The sequence below is a fragment of the Syzygium oleosum genome, unplaced genomic scaffold, assembly GCF_021117445.2.
Source record: "Syzygium oleosum isolate NSW1041296 unplaced genomic scaffold, Sole_v2.1 Sole_v2.37, whole genome shotgun sequence".
Taxonomy (NCBI): Eukaryota; Viridiplantae; Streptophyta; class Magnoliopsida; order Myrtales; family Myrtaceae; genus Syzygium; species Syzygium oleosum.
The window spans coordinates 1,503,337-1,524,272 of NW_026607521.1; the positions used below are offsets into that span (position 1 = coordinate 1,503,337).

A 20,936-nucleotide genomic window follows, 5' to 3' on the forward strand; every position below is an offset into this window, starting at 1 on the left:
TGCAACTGAGCCTGATAAAATCTCGTTTTAAGATGACCGGTGCATAAGGCACGCATCGCCGCCTTTCTTTAACTAGAAGGGAGGAGAGGAGCAGAACAATAATACAGATACGTCAACAAAACTTGGAAAAGGGTTCTTTGCTGTGTCGAGACTATCAAAAGAGAGTCCGCAGCGCAAGGTTGGACTATCTTGTTGCAGCCAACAATCGGTACGATCCATCAGGTTCTTCGTTTTGTTAGAAGTCACTGAAAATGCAGTTCTGTGCAAGCAATTCAACAGAGAGACTAAACTTATACACTAGCTCTCACATGTACAAATCCACACGCATTAAAAAGCTGTTCACAATTCATACAAGCATTGTTCATTTAGCTCTGCAAAGCTCTGCAGCCATGTTATTCTAATTCAAATATAAAAGCTACAACCATTCTTACATCACATTAAAGAAAGGCTCGAAGTAGAACTTGAGGCGCAAATGGGATATCGATGGCTGATAAAATCAGGATTAACAAATATAAAAGTGAAAACAATCGAGTCATCAACTCCTCTCCTGTTTTAGGAGGATAATCTTTACAAGTACAAAGCATGCAGGCCACGCAGTAAAACTGCTAACTCTTCACATTATCGAAGAATCTGGAGAGTGGTACAGGACCGGTTTCTTCATCGTCACTGCCACTCCGTTTTCTTGACCGGTGCTTCTTCTCCTTTCTATTTCGTTTTGACCTGGACCTTGATCTTTTAGATTCCTTCTCTTCTTCTTCATCACTTGAATAATCAGAAGATGAGCTTGTGGAGCTAGACCGGTGCTTCTTCTCCTTTTTATTTCTTTTAGACCTGGACCTCGATCTTTTGGATTCCCTCTCTTCTTCTTCATCACTTGAATAATCAGAAGAGCCCGAGGAGCTAGAATCTGAAGATCTCTTCCTTGACCTCTGCAAAAGAATCAACAATAGAATTCAGGATCTTGGAAAAAATTAGGTACGCGGAACTAGATATACATCTTCCCCTGAAGGTGACCTAGTTCTCAACTTCAGTTTGACAAAGGAAACTCACTCCCGAAAGCAAACGAAACCTGGAAATGTGGGAAGAAGAAAGAACCAGTCGTTCTTCCTCCATCATCCGAGGTAAGAAGAAGAATCCTTGCTTTCTCTAGAAAGGGGAAAGGGCTGGCTTTTGATTTTGAAGGGTCCAAACATACCGTTGAACAAATTCAGTCGTCACTAGGTGAATCCTTTACATTGTACTTTCTGATGTTTCATCACTCCTTATATGTTAGCAACGCACTTTAACATGAATCAGAAATGGGAGCCAAGCTGGGTCCACAGACGTCGGAACTCAGCCAAGTAAAAGAAATGGCCTCTGTTCCAATAGTGGAAAAACCGCTTGAGAAGGAGAATAAGAAAGAAGAATGAGCAATTCTTTTTGTGTGTGCATGCTTGTGTGTGCGCGCTCGAGAGAGAGAGAGAGAGAGAGAGAGAGAGAGAGAGAGAAACAAAATAACTCACTTCTCAAGCGTTAGGTCTCCATCTTATATTAGAAAGAACAAATTCCCATCCAAGACCTAAGCAATAGTTAGCATAGCTATTGACAGCAATACTAAAAAAGCTATTGACAGCAATAGTAAGCACATCTAGACATCCCATTTAAAAAAACCAAGGCACTTCCCAGGATTTTTCTAGACAAACATAAAGTCTTAAACACTATAGCATCCAATCATGGATACAATCTAGACTCATGCATAAGTGCATCGTAAAAAAATACGTCTTCCACAAAAAAGAAAGAGCCTAAAAGCAGAGCATTTTATGAGCTTTTATTGATCTTTTACATGGTGGACTACAAAAAATGAGGTGAACTTTACGAGAAAGGACCAATTCCACTCAGAGAGTGGAAAGACCATTCACGTGCACAAGAAACAGAACAAGTATTAACTACATTAAGAAAAACGTAGGCACCTTTCTCTTGCCACTGCGTTTCCTTTCATCTTTCTCCTTGCGATCTGCAAAGACATTTCCGATTTGATATAGGAACTAAAAAGTGCATAGAACTTGCAAGGCCCCAATGGTTGTTACATACCCTTTTTCCGCTTAGATTTACTACTAGAGTGGTTTCTTCCATGCGCAAGCTTGTGTGCCCTTTCAGCGTCTAGCTGCGCTCTGTACTCTCTCATCATCTTATCTTTGTCCTTTTCCATTTCCCCTTTCTTGATCTCTTCTTCCTAGTAAAATATATAATTAGTGACAAATTTAATTCGAGCATTTGAATTTTGCAGAGCTCACCCAAACAAAGAGATTTAGACCCAAGATTTGATCAAGTACACCAATGTATGAATTAAGAGTCCAAGTACAGGTTTAAGCACACAGTTTGCCCGGATCAAAATAACACAATGCATGTCTGCTCCAAATTTAAAACTCAAGAACAAGGTCCCATTAGGATAACACTCTTTATTAGTTTAAACAATTAGTCTTAACAGTTTGTTACCCTATCTTAGTGACTATGAGAGTTACTCCACATAACAACTTACGCATATGGTGTACTAAGGAGACCGTGCACTTAAAAAGGTGAGGGCCTTTAGATGCCCACGGCATAATTCAGAGCTAATAGTAGATAAGAAATTTGTGTGCATGGAACTGGTATGGAATATAAGGCCTAATACCAGATGTTCGATGCAGCCAAAATCAAAGATACAATAATGCGACCATGTGATTGCTTTATAAACAACTAGTTTGATCCCAAAGGAAATCAAACTTTCAGTCCATTTTCATCATATTGGCATTTAAATTTCTCCCAAGCAACTACTTTGAAGCTAAAATTCAAGCCATCAGCCTGATTCATATTTGAACTCAATGAAATGGCACAAAGTTTATTCAGCTGATGCTGGAATTGCTTACACCAAGCTAGAGGGAACTGGTGCAAAACACACTAAAATTTGACCCACCAGACAGTCGGTTTGCATGACACCACAAGGTCAGTCAATCACCAGTAACAATCCAAATGCAAAATGACACGAAAGAACCAGCACAAGGAACACGGCAAAAGAAAGTTGAACGTGCAAGAAAAGCACCGTTAAAGAAATTTGGAAACCAAGAAGAAGCCAACACAAATAACTTGTATTGCTTAATGTAATGCAAAGATTGCCATGCAAAAGAAACAACTTTCTTGAACAGAAACTTCAACTGCATATGATAGAGTAAACAGTCACAGTCATGACTACGTCACTTTTTATGCGTAAAATCCTTCATTCATGAGAATCCTACCTAGAAAATTTCAATTAACAAAAGACTGTAGATAGCTGAATAAATTTCTACTAGGCAAAGAGGAGGTGTTGATAATTTTCGATTACATGACTATCATTTAACCAATATAAATATTCTCTAAATAATCAGACTATGGACTAACGAAACTGAAACAGACTTGTTCAAAACGCCGTCAAGAAAATAGGCAGTACGTGATGCCTCCATATTACAGGGAAAATACAAGAATATGGGAAAAGATATGAAAAGGAGCAAGATATCTTGGTAATACCAGAAAGAGTTCTGTCTATATATTTAGCCTTTTTATAAGTTCTTGGACAAGATTAAACGATCATTCACCAGCTATTGGTTATATTCTTGAGAGTATCTCCAATACAGGTATCCATCACCAAAAAAACTTGCCATTCTATTCATGCATGCAAAAAGGAAAAAAGAGATAATTCACTGTGATAAAATAGCAAGAATAAGCCAATATTGACAAACGAGAATAAGGATTTTAGTTCCGGAGGAATAATTAGTTTCAACAAATTACCTTCTGCTTCTGTTTGAATTCTTCCCAGGTGATTGTATGAGAGGTATTAAGGCTTGCCAAACGAGCAGCATGCCACTCTGGTGAATGAAAAGAACCATCCACCTGCGACTGTCCTCATCAATGACTGTCCAGGAAGCATAGTCTTCCAAGAAAAAAGAAAACAAAAAGCACTGACAAAGAAGCCAAATCTTGCAGTCATAATTGTTCAACCGATGAGAAATCTTCGGCTTATGATTATAAACCTCCGCTATATTTTCCAGAGCATAAAGTACCAAATAAGACAAGTGGATGCATCAAAGGCACAATAGATGTTGCTTGGTACAAGAAAATTAATTTAACCCTTGACCATGGTTACAACACCATCCTCAGGATTCTAATAAGAATGACCAAGGCTTAAGAGAAGATTACCACACAGGCCAAGACAATCTGTATTTGGCAATACAAAAACATAAATGACCGATATTTAGTTCTAGTGCATATATGATGCCCAAGGAGGTGAATATCTCTTGCATTCACCAGATAGTTCTGCTCCTCAGGACTCTGAAGACAGGGAGATATGCTCTGTTTACCCAATTCCTGAATTACTCACGCATAACTAATTTCACTGTCATTCTATTCCTCTAATAAATATGATGCCGCACTTCTGGACAAAAAAGAACCATGGAAACAACAATTTCAGAAGTCCCCCTAGTTTTATAAGTAATGCTAAGAATGAAATTTTAACCTATGCTATCGCATACTGATCATACCCACTAAAAAACAATGCCCATCATATGAAAATATTAAACTGAATCAGTCTATAAATGAAATACGCCAGATGTAACACTTCTGGGAAGGGGGTGTATGCTCGAGATCAATTTTGAAAAGATTAAGTGCAAAGAGGCACCAATGACTGCAGATTTTCAAACAAACAATTACATTTGAAGAGTCCCAGGGTGACACTAACCCAGTTCACCCATCAAGAAACCCAAAAACGAGAACTCGGAAATCCTCAGCTGCTAAAGTAAACGACCAAGAAACTTCCCCCGATTAATTAAGTCGCCATTTCAAGATAGCAACCACATCGACCACCCCACAAGTTGAAGGAAAAGACCGCAAGCCAATCATTCAACAAACTTCCCTGGGCATGCACAACAAAACGCCACCCCCCAATCCAGCAGAACCAACCAAGTCAAGCAAAGGACGAACTTTTATACAAATTAAGACGAAGTAGACCAGCACGAGAAAAGGGATTTCGAATTGAAGAAGAGGGGAGCAATGAATAGTATGGAAGGGTACGAACCATGCCATCCTCAATCAGTTCAGGAGCAGCGGAGCTCGAGCCCACCCTGGCTCTCTGCATGGCCTTGTACGCCTGGTTCTTCCCCATCTCCGGACGGACGAAATCGAGGCAGGGTCTGGTTCGGAGAGAGCTCGATTTCCAGGCAAACACGAAGCTTGTGTGGATGTGAAGGGGACAGGATTTTCTAGGTCTTCATTAGAACGGGTATTCCAAGGACCGAGTCGATTTTGATTTGGACGCTGCTGGATCGAGAGAGAGACCTGAAGAGCAATCGCAACCCGCGAGATACAAAAGGCTTTAAGGGGCCTCTCTTAGAAAAAGGCTTTGAGCCCAGGAAGAAAGTGTGTTGTGGATGCCCAAGCGTCCGATCGGTTTCCCGGTGGATCGGTTCCCGACCTAAAATCGGAAACCGGTCAGGTTTTCGGATCAAGCAGGCAGTTCCGGGCCTTGGAACCAGGAATTGAATCGGTTCTCTTTGGGATCGGCCTTGAACCGGTTGGTACAATATAGATTCAATTCGGTTACCGAATGGAACTGGACCCGGTGGTCACCCTTAACTATTAGGTTCCCTTTGTTTCGCATAAAAAAATTCATACGTGACAGGCAGTTTTGGTATGCTTATCAATAAATATACTTCTGATCACTACCGATGATTAGATTATGGATTCTTGAGAGACGGTTCTCTCATCGTAAGTCATGGTAATCAAGGTTTCTTTTGTGGCTCCCGATCACTTGGGCGCCACGACATTTTACATGGCAATTAGAGAAAATTTCAAGCATGGACATGAAGTGAGGTCATTTTCTCAAATATGGAATTGAGCTCATATGTGCTTCTCGCATGCAATGATCATGGCCATTTTTTGTGGCATCTGTTGATTAAATTTAGGTAGGTAGTGTTTGCTTTAGCCTATCTCATATCGATGCTCACGGTTGTCTTTTAGCATATAATTGACCACTTTCCCAGGAGGTCACTTATTCTGGGAGTGCGTTTTCACCTTAACGCTCTTAACTTTGGAGTTCCAAAGGTAAGTATTACCCGTTATGACAAAAAGCACCTCTTAGAATCGCTTCTTATGTTCGGTGCATGGTTCGGTTCATTTGTGCCTCATTCTCTATCCCAAAAGTTTGTTAGGAATCGTTCCTTGTCCAGGCTCCCTGGCCCCGACGACCACCCTCCGTTCTGGTCAAACCAAGTCGTTACATTTTCACCAACGCATTTTCTTCTCTTTCTCTTCCTTCTTTTCTCTGTTCATTCTTCTTTCTTGTTTTTTCCTCCAGCATCGATGCCGAGCCTCTTCCGACGCTTGACTCGCTAGATGTCATGAAGTCGTTGGCGAGCCTCCATAACAGCTTCAGATCTGTCCTTTTGCTCAAAATGTCTGTCTTTTGAAAAGGATCGAATCGAACACTTAACTCACAAACATACTGAATGGTTTGGGTATCTGAAAATCTCATGTCATGCCGCAAAAGCGGAAAACGTTATTCGATCCAAGCCCTACTACTCCCCACGAACGTGCAGTCTCAAAGTCAAAAAACACAGACATTTTCTCTGTCTCCCGAGTCAAAGAGTGGAACTTCTTTTGTTTGTAATATCGACCAAGAAAGGGAAGACCATTTTGAATTCCTCCTCCTTTCTTTCAACAACTCTGATGGCTCAGCAAATGTCTCGTGAAGTCGTGATGGCCCTTGCACTGCATCTTCTCTCCGGCGACTTCATGATGTCGAGCGAGATCGGACAGCCGACACCGGTGCAGAAGGAAACAAAAAAACAAAAAAAGAAAAAAAAAATTCCCTGAAAAGCGGCATGTGAGGGGTCGATGCAAGCTCGGATCCTTAATTTACGCTACGCTGGTCATTTTGGCATTTTATTCGAGATAATGTTCATCCTAGACCCTTTTTTTGCAACAACGGCCCTGCTTCGTACCCTTTATTTTATTTTATTTTCCATGGCAGGTATGACTTAGAATCAATTTTAATTACAGTGCGATAAATATGCCCGAGATACAGAGAATATAAAATAAAAAAGTCCATCAAAACGTGGACAAAAATATCAAAAGATTCGATACCTAAAACATGTCGCTAATCAGCCTCCAACCCCAGCTCTGTCTTCTCTTTCGTTTTTTCAAAATCCTATATCGCTGTCCGGCGTACTTTGGTCCGGGAACGACCAATTTTCCCTCTCTCTCTCTCGGACATTTTTACATACACCTGAGCGGCGCTATTGCACTCGCGGTTGTCCTAGGGTTTGCATTTGCCGCGTCCTGCTCGAACAGGATAACCAGACTTCTTGCCCCGTAAGTCCGCCGGCGCGCACGAAGACTCTCTCTTTCTTGCCCGCTTTCGCGAATTATTCACGCCTCGATCGTTGCATTTGGATGCGGTGCAGGTTGGTTTTTTGATGGGTGTGACCGAAATAAGCGGCTTCTCTGCTCTTTGCTCCGCTAAATTGAACGGCGCTCGGCGACCCATTTGCCCGTTCGACCGAAGTCAGAGGAGGGTCGTCGCCATGGCCTCCGCCGTGGACGTCCAGCACTTGAGCGAGGCCAACCACCAATTGACGGGTGCCTCGTTCATTCGGCCTCATCTGAGGAAACTGTCTCCTTACCAGCCCATTTTGCCTTTTGAGGTACGTGCTGAAGCCGATGCTTTTGATTGCTAGTGTTACTTTTGCTAAAGGTGTGAGCTTTTCTTGATGCTCTTTGTGCTTGATACATTGTGGCTATGGTGCTTTAATTGTCACTGTTGATGCTTAAGGCGGGGGAGTGTTTCTGCGTTATAATTTTGGAGTTTCTTGTAAGTTACCCAAGTTGCGTTTATGCGCAAATGTTAGCACTGATTTATCTAGGCGCCGAGGCTTTCTAGTTCCCAATCTTGGGCTTGCCCGAGAAACTTCAATCGTTATTACAATCTGCTATTGCAGCCTCTTGGTTCCTCCTAGCAATATAGACTAAGTTAGGAAATTGATTCTTTAGGGTCTCGTTTATGCACCAAGAATCGAGCCAAAAGTAATTCTCCTCCCATTTTCCAGTCTGAATGAATGTCAACTGATCGTGAAAGTCCTCCCAACCATGATACGCCTTCAAACTCCTGCTCCACAGGGCATCGTTCTGTTTATGCTACGGGGTCATTTGGTTCTCCTATTTTCATTAAAATATGAAGCATGACACTTCATTTGCAATTGTTAATACGCAAATTGGACATTGACTCGAGTTCTATTTTGATGTTGCCATTGTATATCTACCACAGGTTTTGTCTACTCGTCTTGGAAGAAAACCAGAGGACATTATCAAATTAGATGCAAATGAAAACCCTTATGGCCCTCCTCCAGAGGTAAGTTATGTAAATGATTTGACTGTGCAAAATAACTTAATACTGTTCCTTTTTCTTGATAATTACGAATAAGTGAATCTTGTTCTTTGTTATAGCTTTGGTCAGTTACTTATCCAAAACAACAACAACAAAAACAATAGTAATAGTAGTAGTAGTAGGAGTAGTAGTAGTAGTGGTAGTGGTGGTAAAGCTTCACTCGTTTGAATAGGCCATCAGCTATTAAATTTTTTTTTGTCTTGTCTGTTAAATTATCCAAATTTGCAGGTTTTTGAAGCTCTAGGGTCAATGAAATTCCCATATATATACCCTGATCCAGAGAGCCGTCGGCTCCGTGCTGCTCTTGCTGTGGATTCTGGCCTTGAAGCTGATTACATTCTTGCAGGATGTGGAGCTGATGAACTAATTGATTTAATAATGCGGTTAGACAAACCATTTCTTTTGGCCCTTAAAGTTGTCTTGCCATTAGTATTGCAGATGTCCTAATCAACTTGTAAATATATCATGCAGATGTGTTCTGGATCCTGGTGATAAGATTGTAGACTGTCCTCCAACATTTACAATGTATGAGTTTGATGCTGCAGTTAATGGGGCACATGTTGTCAAAGGTAATCAATTGCAGATGAGTTCTTTTTCTGTTCTGAGTGACATCTTCATAGGTGCATTTGATATTGACTCTGCTTTTATCTTTTGTTTAGTTATTTATTATTCGACTTAACAACAGAAACATACTGCAACTTTGAGCTCATCATTTTTCTTTTCAATCTTCTTCTCCAGTTCCTAGGAAGTCAGACTTCAGCTTAAATGTGGAACTCATTGCTGATGCTGTCGAAAAGGAGAACCCTAAATGCATATTTTTAACTTCTCCTAATAATCCAGATGGGAGGTATCTCTCAATTCTGAGTACTCGTGCATTAAACATATCTTTTATGTTCTACATTACACTTGACTTTGAATCGTTAAGATATCTGAATTCAACATCTATATGAGTGAGTTGATTGTCGGTTTTTCTACTTATTATTGCCTTAAAACTCACAATAAAGGTCACTTTTGTTAAGCTCCATAGCATCTTGCGTTGCACTTTTGTGCAATTCACACTATAAAGATGATACGCACTTTTATAGTTGTGACTTTCTTTATTTAATATAATCTGGATCTGCTAATCTGGTAGTGTAATAGTTAGTTGTTGGTACTGTAATGAAAGAGCTATCTGCCAATACTTGACTCATTGTACTAATACTGCAGTATTATTGGTGATGAAGATCTCATTAAAATCCTGAAACTCCCAGTGCTGGTTGTGTTGGATGAAGCATACATTGAGTTTTCGGGGATTGAGTCTCGTATGAAATGGGTGAAGAAGTATGAGAACTTGATTGTTCTCCGGACATTTAGCAAAAGAGCTGGTTAGTATACAGTCTCGCAGTTTCTGGAGATTGACAGATTATGCTGGTTCTATTTCAATTTCTTTGAGGAACCTTTAAATTCATGGATTCTCGGCAAATTTATGCCAATGTAGGTTTAGCTGGACTTAGAGTGGGTTACGGAGCATTTCCTTTGAGCCTTATTGAGTATTTGTGGAGAGCGAAGCAACCTTATAATGTATCTGTTGCTGCTGAAGTTGCTGCATGTGCAGCATTGCAGAATCCAACTTATCTGGAGGTAATTCTTAGTTAATTATCGATGACATTCTCCACGGAATTCTACCTTTAGTAATCCGAAACCAAAGCATTAATGTTCTTAAAGCCCAATCTTTGAACTGTTTGTTGATTATTACCAGGATGTTAAAGTCGCTCTGGTACGAGAAAGAGAGAGGCTTTTTAAACTTCTGATGGGAGTTCCATTTCTCAGTCCATATCCTAGCCATTCTAATTTCATTCTTTGCGAGGTCACATCTGGAATGGATGCTAAAAAGCTGAAGGTATTTTAGGACTCACTTACTCTTTGTTGTTGTCAAGATTTGTTTACACATCATATGCATTGAGAATTTTATACAGACATTCAAGGATTCACCCGTAAAAAGGACATTCAAAGATTCTTCTTTGATGTTATCTTTGTTGAGTTCCTCTATTATCCTGTCATATGGTATTATGGCCATTAAAATTTACGTTTTGCAAGGTATACATGATTTCTTTTGATGACATGTTCACTGAATTCCTTGAATCCTTGGAATTTTTTTTCTCTTCCTTTATTTTCCACAAAGTAATGCTTCTACAAAATGATGCAGGAGGACCTTGCCAAAATGGGTGTCATGATCCGTCACTACAACAACAAAGAGTTGAAGGGCTATGTTCGTGTATCGGTCGGGATGCCTGAGCACACAGATGCTTTAATGGACGGTCTTAGTCGCCTCTCACAATGAATCTCTGTGATTCCACGGCTCTTTCTGAAGAACAAGGTGGAAAAGGAAATAGATCTCCCTCCCATTCTCTACTGTTAAAAACATTTGCCTTGCTCATGTAGAATTTTCTTAGACAGGTTGAGTACAAAATCCTTGTTCTAGTTGCTGAGGCACGTGTAAGCATACCTGAGGCTGTGGATGTGTATTTTGTCTAGGTTAACTATTCTGGATACGGCTGTTCAATTTATTCCAGTGAGATTTCACTGTGTAGCTGTTACTGATAGCCCCATCTTTCATCTCTATAACAAATCGATAAGGCTTTTACAGATCCGTGCCATTTAATGACATGAGCATTGGCATCAATAAAGATCCTCTCCTTACTCGATATCACAATGTATGAATCTATTGTTGCGTTATGGTGCAGATATCTGAAGTACAACAGTCATAAACAGTTTTGTTGAGACATTTGTACTGGACCTTTTTTTTTTGGTCGGTAGTACTGAACTTTATTTTTTTTTTGGTCATCGGTAGTACTGGGCTTGAGTTAGTATTTTTTCTACATTTGGGGTTAAGTGTACTTTATTCTACATATAGTGATGGGCGTGCAAATTAGCTTGCAGTGAGTTTATCATCATTATCCCGTGTCTGTGACCCTGTACTGTTGGAACCATGGTGTGATGAGTGGTCATTTAGTGCTAAATAAAGCATGAAAAGTTCATGTAGTCCGGGTTAAGCATCTTCTTATTACAGATGTAATTGTTCTCATGAATGCCAATTAAACCGAGCAAAAGTATGTGCATTGCTAGATGTTTATGGAACTCTCAACATTAACTGTCCGCGCAGAATCAGCTAGATGACCAACTATGCGAAGTTCTGATAATCTTGAGACGTTGCACACCGTAACTCTTTTTTAGTTCCTTTCATGGCCTTTGCGCAAGGTTTCTCATTGTTATAGATCCCAAAATCATAGTTTGGTTTGGATTTCATTGTTAGAGGTAACTAAATAAATTTTAAGAGGAAATTGGTAAGATTGAACACATCAGAAATTTATTATTGGAAACTTCGTCTGGGAGAAATAAAAATGAAGGGCGGGTGAGCTGGTGTTCAACAAAATAATCTTGCAAATACTTGCAAGAATGCTCTGTTCTAACCTTCTTCCATTTTCAATCATTCAGAGATAATAATATGGTAAGCAGAAGCAGTCCCACTTCAATTGTCTCGCCCTTGGATGATATCTGATAAATTGAAACGGTACAGAGAATTGTCTTTAATAAGATGGCTAATAGAGAAGTGACTAGATCTGGTAGCAATGATCTCCCAATTTCCGACCCCAGATTATCGCACCAGTTTAAATCCAAAACGCGGATGGATTATCTTATGAAGGATGTCGGCTTACCAATTGCTTCCAAGCATGTTTTTCAAGCAAATTTCTCAACAGAATGAAGAATCCTTATCATAAGAACTCTCTTAGCTCTCGACACAATAGCAAGTGTGAAGGCGCTTGACCTAGCATTAGGACAAAGCAAAGAACGCTCACACATTGACGCTGAACATAGTACAAGGTTATTACCAGCAGATGTGGAAGTTCACAACTTTCCTGTCACTATCCATCAATTAGAATCAACGACATGTTTAGTCCCTTGTCCTCGTGAATGGGCAGGGGCTCTGATTTCTCAACATCATTTTACTTGGCATCTTCTAACCAGTGGTTCATCTCATTCGTGCAGTGAGACTTTCTCAGAAGTAGCAAAGAACTGAACTTTGCAATGCCGATACATGTTTGGTGGGATAGGCATCTGTTAAGTTCCTAAGTAGACTGATGTCCCCTAGTTCCTCTTTTGCTTGGAACTGTTGTCCACTTTATGCTTTTTGAGTATCAATTTCAGTCCCCCATCAATTAACCTGCGAGTAATCGTAGATGTTCGCTTCATTCACCGGAGAAGTGCATTCAGGATGGAGTATGACAGCTCTCAGCATCCATACGTTCAAGGACACGCTGCGCCTCTTCTTCCGTGGATGGGACAACTTTCCGAATCCTCAATCCGTCATTCAAGGCCTCAGGACGTACAGTGAATGTAAAGTAGAATTTGTTTGACACCTGCTAGGATGATAGATGAAATATATTAGGAGTATCTAAGACATGGTGATGTGAAGCCAAGTCTGACATGAGATATGGTAACTTCACAAAGGTTCAGTTCATTATCTAGTTAGGATTAAAGACAGACTTCAGTGTCCCCCAACTAGGTGACATTGTTCATTCTCGTTAATTCTCTGTTTGAATTTTCTTATGCATGATCATCATGTTAAGAGTTGGTAAATAGTTTGCGCCCACATGAAGGGGAGAGTAAATAGATAAATCCCCTAACCACAGCATCATTTGGCTTCCGATCAGAGTAGCGAAACGATATCAAAATTTGCTAAAAGAAAATGTAACACACATGGGCCACAAGTACCTCGCTTGATCTGAGCTCAGGTCGCATCACATGGGCCACAACTTCGACATTTATTAGGGGTTCAGCTGGATTGTCAAGCTCCGTATACAGAACACAGCATTTGAGGCGGAGAAAATTACCAACATCCACCTACATCCCAAAGATAAGATCCTTCATGTTATGATCTTCCACTTAACAGATCCATAATTCTACTCATATACATCAGACTGCAAGAGCGAAGGAACAATGCGAATATCCCTGCTGATTGCCACGGTTCCACACTCAGCAGCTAAGTCATGCAACAGCATCACCTACACATATGAATACATCAAGCGCAGGATGAGTACTTACCGGTCTCAAGAAATCAACATGGTCAACTTCAACGAACCACGGTGCCACACCAGCAAAGGCATATGTGGTTGAAAAGGCCAATTCAAAAGCCCTTCGCATTAAAAATCCTCCGAATATTCTTCCATGGATATTCCTTTGCTGTGGCTGGCATATTAACGAGTTCTCAAAACAAGTATCTCTTATCAGAATGCTATCTCTGTCTGCCAAAGCTGGCATATCACAGAAGACACGACCCTCGGCAAGTAAAGCCTGGAGCCTGGACAAATCCTCTAGCTTAGCATCTCTGTTACGTTCTTCTCTCTTCTTTTTCCTCATTTTATTCCTATTTTCTGCCTCTTGCCAAAGTAATTTTTCTCTCTGTGTCTCTGGTGATATAGGGTTAACTGGAGCTGATTTCCCAGTTCTAGAATCACGAGCCACAAATGTGAAATTGGCGGTAAGTGCAACTGAATCTGAGGAATCCTGAGTTTCTGCATGGAATTGTCAGTTTAAGGTAAACAGCAGAATGGATCAGTCATAAGACTATATCATGGAAAGAATAACTTTATGAAGATCTGATATCTCAATATTGTGCTTGACCAACATGTCAGAAACCTTGACAAACCAGCATAAGAGGATGTTGATTAGCAAGCTTCTCCATAGCATGGACAGGTTTACTGCTTTATTTGTTTATTTTTTGGTAATAAGGGAATGGTGGATGGATAGCAAATTAGCAAATTTCTCCGCAGTTTTTACGAGTAAAGTAACGAAATCATGCAAGAGCAAGGATGCTTGTGAAGAATAAACATATACTTAAGGCACGGCCATCAAAGTGACACCATCCTTTGGGATCAGGAGTAACGTGCTCCTGCAACTGCTTAGTGGCAGCAGATGGAAATGTATGTTCTCGTCCAATAAGCCAACAAAGCAATGTCATCAACTCTAGGAGAGAAAGTAGCATACTATCATCATTTGGAAGCACTGTTTCATATAATACCTTTTGTCGACTGAGTTACTTCCAGTTGGATCTCCATCGATGAGCGCCCAACCCACGTAACAGCTCCCGCTATTTGCAAGTCAGTGTCAATACGGATTGGCCTCTTGAGAACCATCCTGTCTACAGAAGCAGTGACTAGCAATAGAGGCCTTGTGGTGCCATCGTCGCTGGAGCAATGCTGATCCAAAAGAAAAAGGCTAAATAGAATGGGGGGATGTTCTGTTACGCACTATTCTAATGATGAATTCCACACTATATGAACTACGAATAATCACTAGAGAACTTAAGCACTAAGCCTCCGATTGCAGAACCTGATATGGACAAAGATCGATGAGAATTTAACATGCTCTTATCCAAATGATAGAGACAAGTTACTGCTTATGGCAAATAAATAGCATGTTGTTCGATCTTTTCGTCTAAGAAATGAACTCCTCTGTAATACCAGATGGCCAATTCTAGATTATTCAAACAAGGACTTGACATTCAGACTACTAATAGAAGAATACTAGAACTGATTACCCACCAACTAAGCACCAGTATCTATCAGTTCTATATCGGGAATATATCAAAGCACCGCAAACTGTATTACCTAACTCTAGTAGTGTCAACGACATCATATGCAATTCATCTTCTGCAGAAAAAAGCCCATAGAATATGCACCGAGAAGATTTAGCACGAAAAACATCGCAGAGTATAAACGGCACCACATTCAGAGAGAGGAAAAGAACGGATCGCCATCCAGTAGGTGTTCAAAGCTCGGTTTATCTACCTTATAGCATATAGTCCCAGCGAGAGCATCGAGATCTTCCACCAGCTTCCCCATCCTGATCTTATTCCAGGGATTCCTATACTGCTCCCTGAGCACATAATCGCCCGAGAACTTGTAGAAAATGCTCGTCCTGCTCCTGGACGGGCTCCTCGGAACCAACTCGCTCCCCGGCGACGCAGCACTCCCGCTAGCACCGGCCTCCTCGAACATCTTGGATCTCGCTTCCCACAGGGCGTTGGTGACGGGGGAGAAGTACATGCCGGGCCACAGGCTGATCGGCTTCCGAATCGACGATCCGGCGTCGATGGGCGGGGAGCTCTCGGAGGAGGCCGCCGCCGGGACCGCGGTCGCCGCCGGAGCGGGGGCCTTGCCGTCCGCCGCGTCGGAGAATCGGGCGACGCGAGCGCATGGCTGGAGAGGAGGGAGCTTGGAGAGGAGGCGGTTGGAGAGCGTTCTGCCGAGGGGCGTCATCGTCGTCGTCGTGGACCTGCGGGAGTTATCGGGGAGGAAGGAAGGTGGATTTTAAGGGACGTTGGACTTTCAATATGATGTACGGACGCCGTGATTGACAAATAAAGTAAAAAAATTATTGTTTAACAAAAGAAAATGATAAATTATAGGGTTAATACCAATAAAAAAAATCTATACTTTCATGATAAATTTATCCAAATTTAATTTTTTGACTACCAAAAACTCCAGACTGATAATGACAAATTTACACTCCGTTAGTTTCTATTAAATTTTATCGTCAAATTGTTGAGTTAAATGACACGTGACAGTTAACAAGTGTACTAATTTAGAGTGTGACCTTCTGTTTGTCACAGCTATATTTTTTTAGGATTTTTTTTTATGGTTTGTTATTAGTATACTAGTTTGGGATTTTTTGTGGTAAAAAAAAATAGTTTTTGATGACAAAATATTAGAAACCTTTATTTTCTTTTCTCTTAAACAAAACAAAACATGGTGCTTTCAAAAAAACAAAAACAAAAACAAAACGTGGTGCTTGCGCCATATATAAGACATTATATTAAAAAAAGCTATGTAGAGAGATGGAATGCACGTCCTGATAATTTTCATTATATGTCAAAGATGGTTGAGCAAAAAAAAAATTAAGAAGGAATTATTTTTTTGATAAAAAGGAAGAAAAAAAAATAGCAACCGAATTTGTCATGAAGGACATCATCACCTATAAATATAACCCTCTCATTTTTTTTTATGATAGGCCTATTGGAATTTGTCATCAAAGACCACAACAAACATCCATCGTGGTTGAATAGCAGCATTGTTGTTCTTACGACACAATTGCAGACTCAAAATTTACTCGAGAAAACTCGTAGATAAACAAATTTGGCGAATCCCTTCTTCACCTCCACCTATAACCTCCCAAATATCGAAATGCTACAACTACATTTTTCTCCTCCCTCTTTCTTCGGCAACTAAGCGCACTTTAATTTTTCTTTTTAAATTTGTAATATTTGGAACTTTCGAAAATCGAAACGTGGGCCCCACATGCTTGCCACCCATGTCTCAAATTGATGGGCAAAAAATCATAATCTATAAAGTACTGCTCATAAATAATTGTTCATATTACTTATAAAAATGAATGAACAAAACGTATTTTCGTTACTAATGAAATATCTAAGTACATATTGTTACGTGAGAATACCTTATACTGATTAATTTTTCTAAGCAATAAAATGTAAGGAGATACTTTTCAAATTATTTATTTTTTTCGAAACAAATAATCCCTGCCATCCCAGTCTTTCGTATGAGTTTGTGGGTTTTACCTGTAGTCGCTCCTTCCAATTCTACCCCTCAAAAGCCCGTCATTTCACAAATTTGACACTCGGTGCTGATGCAGAATAAAAAGCACGAGCTAGGGCTTGTTCTTCTTCTTCTTCTTCTTCTCAATTTCTCTGAAACGCGCGCTCTGCCTTTCGTCCCAGCATCGAACGAGCGACCTTCTAGCGAAGTGAGTTCAGCTCTCGCTCTCGCTCTTCGAAATTTCTGGCTCCCTCTTTCCTTTCCGTTCAGGGTTTGTTTCGTTTGGTTCTTTTAGGGGTTTGGTATTGGTTTCCCTTCCTTGAATTCGCTTTGAATCGCTGCATTTTCTAAGTGCATCTTTCATTCTAAGCTTCTTCGCAAGTTGCTGCAAAACGAGGGTCGAGATGAGCGCACGAGAGGGTCGTCTGCGTTTCGGTATTTGGGGGGCTTTATAGGGGGAGGCGAACATGGGATTTGCCGTGAACCTGTTTGTTCACGAGCCCTTCCTTCCTTCCTTTTTGGGCCTAAATTAGTTTGGCAATTTTGTTTCTTTCCCGTTGATTGAATCCCGATTGTGGGTGTTCCTGTTTCAGGGTAGAGGAAGCGCCGGCTGAGGATTAGGAGGATGAGCGGAGGCGGAGGAGGAGAGAAAGGGTCGGCCACCACGAAGACCCCCGCGGATTTCCTGAAATCTATTCGCGGGAGACCGGTCGTCGTCAAACTGAATTCTGGAGTCGATTACCGAGGTACTTCTCTCGACATCGTCTCTTTGTGTTGGGAGAGTTCTTCAGCAAAAATTTTCTCGCTGTAGCTAGATAATGCTGAGTTTCCGATTATTTCCGTCCTTGTTTGTTACCGATTGTACTGAATCCTATGTGCTGTTAACTACTTGTCTCAAACTTTAATTAGTTGGGGATGATCGGTGGATTGAGTTCTTGGCAGCTCATACGAGTGAAGCGGCCACTCACTGACCTCAAACTTCAAACAGAATTTTAAGTCAACCGAATTATGAACCAAATGAACCATACCTATCAAACTGAATTAATTGAAGAAGAATATTGCTTTTGTCAGAAACTTCAGTCATTTGTGACACTGCATCATGGGCAGTTAAGTTGGTCTTGCCATGTACAGTGTGGTCTCTATGTAAGTCATTCAGACTATTCTTTTCTTTCGTCAGGAGAGAATATCTCTTCGAAATATAATAGCTGTTTCTTTCTCTATCAATGTCCATGGTATTCATTGTTGAAAAGAGATCTGTAGTTGAGGCTCTGATGTTAAACTCGTCTTGTCACATATCAACAATGACTAGATGGGGAGTTGTACTATCACATATATCTAGCCGATATAATGATGGTCACACAAGAGCTTCATTTTTTTTTTTGTTGAAAACTGTAAAAACAAGTATCTTGCACATACATGCTGCTATTCAATTACAATATACAAAAAAGACCTTTCTTTGATGGCATGAGAATGTATAAAAAAAAAACCTGGCTTTCGAACTTCATGGTTTTTTCTTTGGGTTGAGAGAGAAAGGGAGGGAGAACAAGCGCAGAAAAAGAGAAGGAGAGCAGCGGGGTCTTTGATGATAAATTAGCAAACATATATGGAATTAAGATTTGGTTGCTTGAAAGCCATTTGATCTATTCCAATGGCCTTATCATGAAAATGGGAGGATATTTTAGGTAATGCCCTTTACGTGGGCTTTGTGCCATCATTTTCTCAATTGAACTTTCTTGATTTACAATCTGTAGTAAATCCTCATAGAGAAAAAAAAGCTGGTGTCTGCGCTGTATGTGCCTATGACCAAGCATTTTCTTGTCAACTTCTGGTAAATTTGTAAACCTTAGTGCTTGTGGCATGAGACCTTGAGGAGAGGTGAGTTGGGTGATACTAAATTAATGGATGTGCGATGTTTTTGACAAGCATGTTCTCCTTCCCATGCTATATGCAGGCTACCGCAATCTTGTTCTGTCTGAAGTTGTGTGGTATTCTTATATGTTCTGATGGGTTGGAGTTATTTGCAGGTATTCTAGCCTGCCTGGATGGATATATGAACATAGCAATGGAACAGACGGAAGAGTACGTCAATGGGCAGCTCAAAAACAAGTATGGAGATGCTTTTATTCGAGGAAATAACGGTAATAATGTATTCAAAATTTCTGGTGTTTTAGTCATATCCTTGTTGACTTGGACGGATGCTAACTGGTAATGACTTATTGCAGTTCTGTACATCAGCACTTCAAAGCGGACTCTGGCAGATGGGGCTTAGCGTTGGTTGATTGTGCTATGTAATGTAGCATGTTGGAGTTATGTAGTCATAACTTTTGATGGGTACATTTTTGGTTGCGGGATCATCCGGCTCTGGAATTGTGGGATAGTAAACATATTCCAATTTTAGAGCTGATTTGTGATTCTCACTGATAATGCTGCATCTCATGAAATCGGTTTGTGAATTGCTTGACGAGGACTCGGAGCGCCCCAGCTCTTTCTATTTTAGCATGTCGTCGTGTATACCTGGCTGTCTGTTTGTGTATTGCCAATTGGCTTTCATGCTGTCCAGTTTATGAAGGCGGCGAATTGCACTTAAGCATCAACCTTAGATGCCATCTATCAATGTCTGTATAATTGACTGTATTGCAAAAGTTCCTGGGGATAATTGATATCATGTCCGTTAGGAAATACCAAGTCATATTTTACTATGAAGAATGAAAATCCATCAATTCTTAGTTATGGAGATACACAAACTAGCGAATCCTTTTCAAATGAACACCGTTAAAAAATGCTGTGAGGATGGTAAGTAAGACAGTTGATCCGTATGAAATATGTCATCTCAGTGTTCATAGCACATGTCTCATTGAGATTTGTAGAAACAATCAAAATGTGTCGTCAACAGCCAAATAAAGGCTAGAAGCTCTTCACTTTTGCTCAATATCTACATTTGTGCTTCTCCCCTAATATGACTCGCTGCATGTGATAGCATCTCAATCAACGCTCTGCTTATCACCTTCCCCTTCATTTCCCTGAGGCTTTCCATCTTATGGGCCAAATTTATACCCTCGCGGTAATTGATTGAATGAATCGGATGAAGCTCATTGTAAATTAGTGAAGGCTTTATTCGAAGGTCATAGTGCCAAATGATTAGCTCAGACTAGTGGTATCAAAATGTTAGTTGCCAATGGCGGATTCAGAAATTCCTGGGTCTGTCTCGATCATCTGATTTGGTTTTCTTGTGTCATGTTGAAGTTATTGTGTGCTTCTTACAATAAGGACGTCCCATTTCTAAGTCTGAATTAACTGTCATAATTTGACGTGTCGCTTGAAAACAAACCTTCCCCTCATCGGCCTCTCACATGCTCAGCAAAGTTCTCCGGCACTGTATCAAGTATAGGCCTGTATGGGAAGGTACTCAGATAGTATCTAACTCATCTTGTGAGAAAAAGAAAAAGGAAAAGTGTAATTTAGAAGATTGAACCCTTTTTCAAATCTTGCTCAAAAGAAGTGAGGATTGAGATTCTACTTGAGATGAATTTACATCTTAAAAAATTCATTTGAGAGAAAAACACATTAGCATATTAAAATTTCAGTGGTTAATATGCATTCTTCTTATTTTTGTTTTCCGTTTTTCTCTTTAGTTCCCTTTTCTCCTTTCTTCTCCTTCTTCCCTGTCCTGACAGCACCGTGAACAAAGCACAGTTGCCGACGGCCGCCATCCGTTGCCACTTCAGGTGTCGCCACACCACCCATCAGGGCCTCTGCTATGTTCATCCCTTCTCTCCCTCCCTTCTCTCTCTCTCTCTCTCTCTCTCTCTCTCTCTCTCTCTCTCTCTCTCTCTCTCTGTTGTGATTTGAGGTCGCCTAAGTCCTGTGACGACCTCCTTGAGTGGCTGAGAGCAATTCACATTCCGCGGGGAAGAGGG

General features: G+C 40.6%; 4 protein-coding genes across 5 annotated transcripts; 2 read left to right on the forward strand and 2 right to left on the reverse strand.

Moving 5' to 3' along the window:
* Positions 1 to 364: 364 nt before the first annotated feature.
* On the reverse strand, positions 365 to 5,317 carry LOC130135735 (uncharacterized). Its single transcript, XM_056305367.1, has 5 exons — positions 5,063 to 5,317; positions 3,781 to 3,882; positions 2,071 to 2,212; positions 1,950 to 1,993; positions 365 to 929 (listed from the first exon to the last, which is right to left on the reverse strand). The coding sequence occupies exons 1-5, from the start codon at positions 5,147 to 5,149 to the stop codon at positions 606 to 608; spliced, it is 699 nt and encodes a 232-aa protein (XP_056161342.1). The 5' UTR covers positions 5,150 to 5,317; the 3' UTR covers positions 365 to 605.
* Positions 5,318 to 7,218: 1,901 nt separating this feature from the next.
* On the forward strand, positions 7,219 to 11,110 carry LOC130135708 (histidinol-phosphate aminotransferase, chloroplastic-like). The gene is made up of 10 exons (XM_056305326.1): positions 7,219 to 7,356; positions 7,449 to 7,688; positions 8,309 to 8,392; positions 8,657 to 8,811; positions 8,900 to 8,997; positions 9,167 to 9,275; positions 9,635 to 9,792; positions 9,906 to 10,048; positions 10,167 to 10,307; positions 10,614 to 11,110. The coding sequence occupies exons 2-10, from the start codon at positions 7,461 to 7,463 to the stop codon at positions 10,746 to 10,748; spliced, it is 1,251 nt and encodes a 416-aa protein (XP_056161301.1). The 5' UTR covers positions 7,219 to 7,356; positions 7,449 to 7,460; the 3' UTR covers positions 10,749 to 11,110.
* A 1,134-nt stretch (positions 11,111 to 12,244) lies between these two features.
* Positions 12,245 to 15,780, reverse strand: LOC130135764 (acyl-coenzyme A thioesterase 2, chloroplastic-like). Its single transcript, XM_056305496.1, has 5 exons — positions 15,256 to 15,780; positions 14,487 to 14,664; positions 13,511 to 13,980; positions 13,181 to 13,309; positions 12,245 to 12,825 (listed from the first exon to the last, which is right to left on the reverse strand). Exons 1-5 carry the CDS (start codon positions 15,724 to 15,726, stop codon positions 12,676 to 12,678), a joined length of 1,398 nt encoding a protein of 465 aa, XP_056161471.1. The 5' UTR covers positions 15,727 to 15,780; the 3' UTR covers positions 12,245 to 12,675.
* Positions 15,781 to 17,114: 1,334 nt separating this feature from the next.
* On the forward strand, positions 17,115 to 19,613 carry LOC130135765 (sm-like protein LSM36B). 2 transcript variants are annotated; one of them, XM_056305498.1, is made up of 4 exons: positions 17,115 to 17,227; positions 17,613 to 17,765; positions 19,044 to 19,157; positions 19,242 to 19,613. In XM_056305498.1, the coding sequence occupies exons 2-4, from the start codon at positions 17,645 to 17,647 to the stop codon at positions 19,286 to 19,288; spliced, it is 282 nt and encodes a 93-aa protein (XP_056161473.1). In that variant the 5' UTR covers positions 17,115 to 17,227; positions 17,613 to 17,644; the 3' UTR covers positions 19,289 to 19,613. The 2 variants fall into 2 exon arrangements, with proteins under 2 accessions (XP_056161473.1, XP_056161472.1); XM_056305497.1 differs by having other exon boundaries at positions 17,130 to 17,231; positions 17,618 to 17,765.
* The last annotated feature ends 1,323 nt before the right edge of the window (positions 19,614 to 20,936 follow it).

Bases quoted from the DNA above. Each gene is read 5' to 3' on its own strand.
- LOC130135708 (XM_056305326.1), top strand. From the start codon at position 7,461: ATGGGTGTGACCGAAATAAGCGGCTTCTCTGCTCTTTGCTCCGCTAAA. The intron at 8,393-8,656 runs GTAAGTTATGTA...CCAAATTTGCAG, and splicing joins CTTATGGCCCTCCTCCAGAG to GTTTTTGAAGCTCTAGGGTC. The intron at 10,049-10,166 runs GTAATTCTTAGT...GATTATTACCAG, and splicing joins AGAATCCAACTTATCTGGAG to GATGTTAAAGTCGCTCTGGT.
- LOC130135765 (XM_056305498.1), top strand. From the start codon at position 17,645: ATGAGCGGAGGCGGAGGAGGAGAGAAAGGGTCGGCCACCACGAAGACC. The intron at 17,766-19,043 runs GTACTTCTCTCG...AGTTATTTGCAG, and splicing joins TTCTGGAGTCGATTACCGAG to GTATTCTAGCCTGCCTGGAT. The intron at 19,158-19,241 runs GTAATAATGTAT...GACTTATTGCAG, and splicing joins TTTTATTCGAGGAAATAACG to TTCTGTACATCAGCACTTCA.
- LOC130135735 (XM_056305367.1), bottom strand. From the start codon at position 5,149: ATGGGGAAGAACCAGGCGTACAAGGCCATGCAGAGAGCCAGGGTGGGC. The intron at 2,213-3,780 runs GTAATTTGTTGA...ATATTTTACTAG, and splicing joins AATTCAAACAGAAGCAGAAG to GAAGAAGAGATCAAGAAAGG. The intron at 1,994-2,070 runs GTATGTAACAAC...ATGTCTTTGCAG, and splicing joins TAAATCTAAGCGGAAAAAGG to ATCGCAAGGAGAAAGATGAA.
- LOC130135764 (XM_056305496.1), bottom strand. From the start codon at position 15,726: ATGACGCCCCTCGGCAGAACGCTCTCCAACCGCCTCCTCTCCAAGCTC. The intron at 13,981-14,486 runs GTATTATATGAA...AATTCCATGCAG, and splicing joins AGTAACTCAGTCGACAAAAG to AAACTCAGGATTCCTCAGAT. The intron at 12,826-13,180 runs GTACTTGTGGCC...TCATCCTAGCAG, and splicing joins CTGAGCTCAGATCAAGCGAG to GTGTCAAACAAATTCTACTT.